This window comes from Olea europaea, unplaced genomic scaffold (assembly GCF_002742605.1).
Source record: "Olea europaea var. sylvestris unplaced genomic scaffold, O_europaea_v1 scaffold1726, whole genome shotgun sequence".
Lineage (NCBI taxonomy): Eukaryota > Viridiplantae > Streptophyta > Magnoliopsida > Lamiales > Oleaceae > Olea > Olea europaea.
This window is the reverse complement of record NW_019234961.1, coordinates 126958-131643: the sequence shown is the minus strand read 5'-3', so window position 1 is coordinate 131643 and position 4686 is coordinate 126958. Positions and strand designations below refer to the sequence as shown.

Here is a 4686-nt window from a genome sequence, read left to right as displayed (position 1 = left end):
AATCTTAATATGTTAGGCTAAGGCAACTCTCGTCACAGCACTCGAAAGCATGCCATCCATATCAGTGAAATCAACATATTTTAGTTCAGGGGATGATGATTAAGAACAACATTAAGCAAATCAAGTATCTATCTTGACTCAACACTTTTAACTCAAAGTTCGTGCAAATCATGTTGAACAATGAACGAAAAAGAGTATACATGTAATATAAATCAGTAAAAACATTAATACCAGTAACAAAATCAAGGTCATATGAACCATTACCATTAGTAAAATGGATATAAAACAAACATGCAGTGTCAAGAAGCGGAAAAGATGCCACAGGATCAATTGAGCAGAAAAACTTCAATAACAAAAAGATAACGTGCACAAAAATTTCTTGGAACCAAAAAAAAAAAAAAGGTACTACTGGAATTACTGACAAATTCTCAGAAATTATTGATGAAAAATTGCAGGAAATATTATTTGCTACAACTCAACTACCAGATTTCCCATAAATACTTCCCTCCTCCCTCCCTCCTTCCCACCCCTCCCCCACCCATGAAAATACATTTCTGCATCTTTTTTACATACATAACTAGCAACCCATTTCAACAGTAATGTATTCTTGAAAATGACTGCAACAAAATTTACAAAAAGGGAAAATTAAAAAGGAATTTGAAAAATTGCTTTCGCATAGGTTTTTCCATTTCACTCGCTACTATTACATAGGTCACTCGGAACAACAAATAAATAACTTAACAATTTCAACTTTCTGGCAAAACACAATAAGTACTCTTCTACTTTCCTTATCAAGAAAGCTTTTGAGCATCCTAAATACCAGAAGATTGCACTTCTAAAGGCATCAGGTGACACTGGCACTAGTAATTAACTCCTAAAATCAACGGAGAATATAGTTTTGCTATTGTAATTTTACATTTTACTTTTAAGAACATAAACATCATCCCAGATAATCACATCAGTGACAAAATTTAAAGCAGCCTTAAATGAATCGCTTAGCTTTACAGTCACTTGAAAAGTACATAATTAGCACTTCGAGTTCTGTTATATGGCTTTTAAGTGTATATTTTATCAGCATTAACTTCTTCTTTTACAATACAATGTCGTGCAAGCACCTTAGCTGAACAGCCTCATTAAACTAATTTCACCAATAGGCGTGATATATTGTAGATTGAAGGAAAATTATGAAAATCGAAGTCATTAGCCTTTTTCACACTAGCAAAGGCAGATATAGAAAGACAAGAGAACCCAAATTTAAAAAGAGGAAATAGCCAAGATGCAAATCATGGCTGCGCAACAGGAACGAGAAACAAGAGTCAACTGAAGTAGCCACAGATCTACTGCAGTCCATTTTTCCCAAAGATTTCGCAGACTGTAATCACATAATCACCATTCCCATTTAAAGCTTTTGCACCCAAGAAGCCGTCGAATTACCTGGACAGACACCCTTTTAAAACTCAGCCCATCATTCAGCAAAAAAGTTGATAAAAGTTAGCCAAATTCACTTAAATCAAAGAAGGCCATTTATCAACAAAATATTTCCGTTTGCAATCGGGTAATCATCGCGCAAATTAAAGTAGAAGATGTGTAGAGACCTACTTTTGAAAATAGAGTAACTAACAAACAAATATGATTTTGCTAGTGTATCCGATGAATTTATCTGACTGTAAAATGTAATATTTATGCAACTCTCATCACTCAAACTAAGCAGATACAATTATTGGACGTTTTTAGAGATCAACAAGCTACCATTTGATCTAATGTTAAACAAGCAGCAACTCCAACAGACAAGTGCTAGATGGTAAGTGATACTAAAAAATGCTTGAAATGACAAGGAGACAATTTGCCAGGAAAAAGATTGCATTTAATAAAATAATGGGTATACCAACCTTTATTGCAAAATAATCAATGTTGTATGAATTTGAGGGGCTGATTAGAGTACAAAATATCTTTGTGCGTGTAGAAGTTTTACACGAAGAGAGTCTGCCTCGGTGAGAAACATGTAAACATATTTTTATGTACCAAAATGCAGTTTTTGAGCTTTAACAACACTGCCAGATTTTAGAATGTAGAATATCTTTCTGCTTGTAGAAGGTCCACATGATGACAATCTGTCTTGGCAAGAGACATCAACATATTTTGATGTGCCAAAATGCAGTTTTCGAGCTTTAATAAAACTGCTCCTTGTCGAAGCCAATCACAAATTGCCATAGTCAAAAACATGCAAATCCAACAAAACATTATAGTGTACATTTTCTATCTCCTCTTCCTTTACATTATGAAGGAGGAGAGTTTCAATGATGAGATCTTCCCAATCAATATCCACTCGCATTTTCCTTTGTTTCTTCCCAGAGTTTATATGTTTGAAGGCACAAATATCATTCCCATCATCGGAATCAGCTGCAAGTGGATGCATAATCTTCTGGATTCGCAGGTTGGAAGCTTTTATCTTTTCTTGCCTAATTGCAGAAGCTAAACATCCCCTATCAAAAAATGGTGGTGAAATATCCAATCCTATATCTTTCTCAAATACCTGCTTCAACAAAAGCTTTTTACTAAAATCTGATTTACCCTTCCACCAATCTGTACATGAATGAAGGTCAAAACTTTTTCCTCTCTTCCTTTTGCTATCCTTGGACCTTTCTGATTTAGCCTCGAGTGCAGGAACCTCATCCAAGAACTTAAAATAAATCATGGTCAAACATTCTGGAGAAATCTGAAATTTATCTGGATATTCAATTCTTAGAGGTGACTGATGATTTGCCTCAAAATACTGCACGGAGCAATTCTCAGTTGTATAAATATCTAACCCATATCCGGTTTCTTTGCTCAGACAGTCAGCAACCACTTCCATCAGATCAAATTCGACATGCTCAAAGTTTTTCCCCTTCTAACCAAATTGGCTCATCGACTTCATTTCCATGTACTGAATCACATTTGGAGCATTCTTCATAATATTCTTCACTGTGACATCTTCACCCCACGGCAAAGCTCGAGCCACTTTTACAAGCCTCTCCAGAAGTTCCTTGTACCTACGCCTACAGGTAATAATCGACAAGTGTAACTTCTTTGCCACATCTTCAAGCTTCAAATCTAATTGATTCAACTCCCCAACAAAAACTAAAACTGCAGCCACCACCGCCACGGCCTCTTTCCCGTGGTCAAGAACCACTTGATCAAACATTGCATCAAAAACACCCCTTGCTTCAACATCCTCTGAACCACATCCTCCAAATCTTATTAAACATCGGATAATTCCTAATAACATGCTCGAGTGAATTCACAATGTCAAACTCCGGCAACTTCAAATCAAGAAAATCCACAACTCGGTTAATCATCCAACCCAATTCATAAACATCACACCCCACCAAATCCACTACTTCTTCAATTGGCAAGATCTTCTTATCCATCCTCATCACAACATAAGCACAAGCACCAATGAAAACCGGAAACCATTTCCCTTGACCATATTCACCTGTTGTAATTGTCTCTACCATAACCTTAACCTCATGGGATTTTGAACCCGAAAGTCCTAATTTAAACATAAAATTGGCAATAAACTTTTGGGCCTCTTATATTTTACTTTCTTTACAATTGTAAGCACTGCCAGTGCCAGCAGTGCCCACACGGACATAGGTGCCAGCAGGGCCGGTAATGCCACCAATATGGGCTTGAAAATTGTCGAAATCTTGAACTACACCACATGATGTACAGACCATATTGCCTGTTACATCATCCGGGAGGAGAGTTCTCTTCCTGCAGCTCTTGCAGGGACGAGAAGTGTTCATCTTTCAATCAGAATTGCTGAAACTATTTATTTGTATTGGGAAGATTGTTTCTACCGAAAGCAATAAAGAATCGAGACGAATACAATTAAGCAATTGCTAGAATCAGAAGAATGGTGCACTTATTTTTTGTAAATCTTGATGCCGGCTGCCGGAGGAAGAAATTGGCGGGTGGAGGGCTGCGAGTCTGTGACCGGAGGACACGAGGAGGAAGAAAGAATAAAATTTGGCTTCTAAAAGAAGATTTATTTTGGGGCATTTGGAGCCAGGTCAGTGCGTTTTTTTTAATCAAGATTTATCAAGGGTTTATATCCTGCGCAAACGACGTCGTACACCTCTACGTAACGGCTCCATCCGCAACAATTATTGAGAATAATAAGTTGAAAAAAATTACAATAAACTTCAGATTGTATGTGGGACCTTCTAGCAGTATTGTGAACGTGTTTCCTATCTATGAGCTTGTTTGAGAGTGATTCTTCACCCTTCAAAAAATTGATTTTTTAGCCGTTATTTCATTATTTCAGCCGTAAAATTTGACTTCTTCTCTCACAGGTGGCCCTCACTGTTCTCTTAACGGTCACAAATTCAATTCTCAAAATCACTGTCAAACGGGACCTATATTCGTCTTAAGGGGAAAAATTCAGTTGAAATTCTAAAATAAACCATCCGAAATTAATAATTTGGAATCAAATTTTGCTCTTTTAACTAGTAAAAAAAACTTATTTACCTAGTTCAACAAGGTATTTTGCCGAGAAAACTAGTAAAATTTATTACCTAGTCTGACAAGGGTTTTTTTGTCATTCTCGACTAAGGTTGAGTAAAAGTCATTGAACCCAAAATGAGCAAAATAAAAGACTTGATACTATGTCATGAACCCTCTTTCAAGGCAAATATTGTGCAA

At 36.5% G+C, this 4686-nt stretch overlaps 2 protein-coding genes across 2 annotated transcripts; both read right to left on the bottom strand.

The window, feature by feature from the left end:
• Nucleotides 1-615: 615 nt before the first annotated feature.
• On the bottom strand, nucleotides 616-4049 carry LOC111377801 (plant-specific TFIIB-related protein PTF2-like). Its single transcript, XM_023000930.1, has 2 exons — nucleotides 1890-4049; nucleotides 616-1434 (listed from the first exon to the last, which is right to left on the bottom strand). Exon 1 carries the CDS (start codon nucleotides 2852-2854, stop codon nucleotides 2198-2200), a length of 657 nt encoding a protein of 218 aa, XP_022856698.1. The 5' UTR covers nucleotides 2855-4049; the 3' UTR covers nucleotides 616-1434; nucleotides 1890-2197.
• Nucleotides 2891-3788, bottom strand: LOC111377806 (plant-specific TFIIB-related protein PTF2-like). The gene is made up of 3 exons (XM_023000934.1): nucleotides 3584-3788; nucleotides 3295-3532; nucleotides 2891-3236 (listed from the first exon to the last, which is right to left on the bottom strand). Exons 1-3 carry the CDS (start codon nucleotides 3786-3788, stop codon nucleotides 2891-2893), a joined length of 789 nt encoding a protein of 262 aa, XP_022856702.1.
• Nucleotides 4050-4686: the final 637 nt, after the last annotated feature.

Excerpts from the sequence above, each read along its gene's own strand:
- LOC111377806 (XM_023000934.1), bottom strand. The coding sequence starts at position 3,788 with ATGAACACTTCTCGTCCCTGCAAGAGCTGCAGGAAGAGAACTCTCCTC. Across the intron at positions 3,533-3,583 it reads TGCTTACAATTGTAAAGAAA|GACTTTCGGGTTCAAAATCC; the intron begins GTAAAATATAAG and ends TGTTTAAATTAG. Across the intron at positions 3,237-3,294 it reads CTTGATTTGAAGTTGCCGGA|ATTTGGAGGATGTGGTTCAG; the intron begins GTTTGACATTGT and ends ATGTTTAATAAG.
- LOC111377801 (XM_023000930.1), bottom strand. The coding sequence starts at position 2,854 with ATGGAAGTGGTTGCTGACTGTCTGAGCAAAGAAACCGGATATGGGTTA.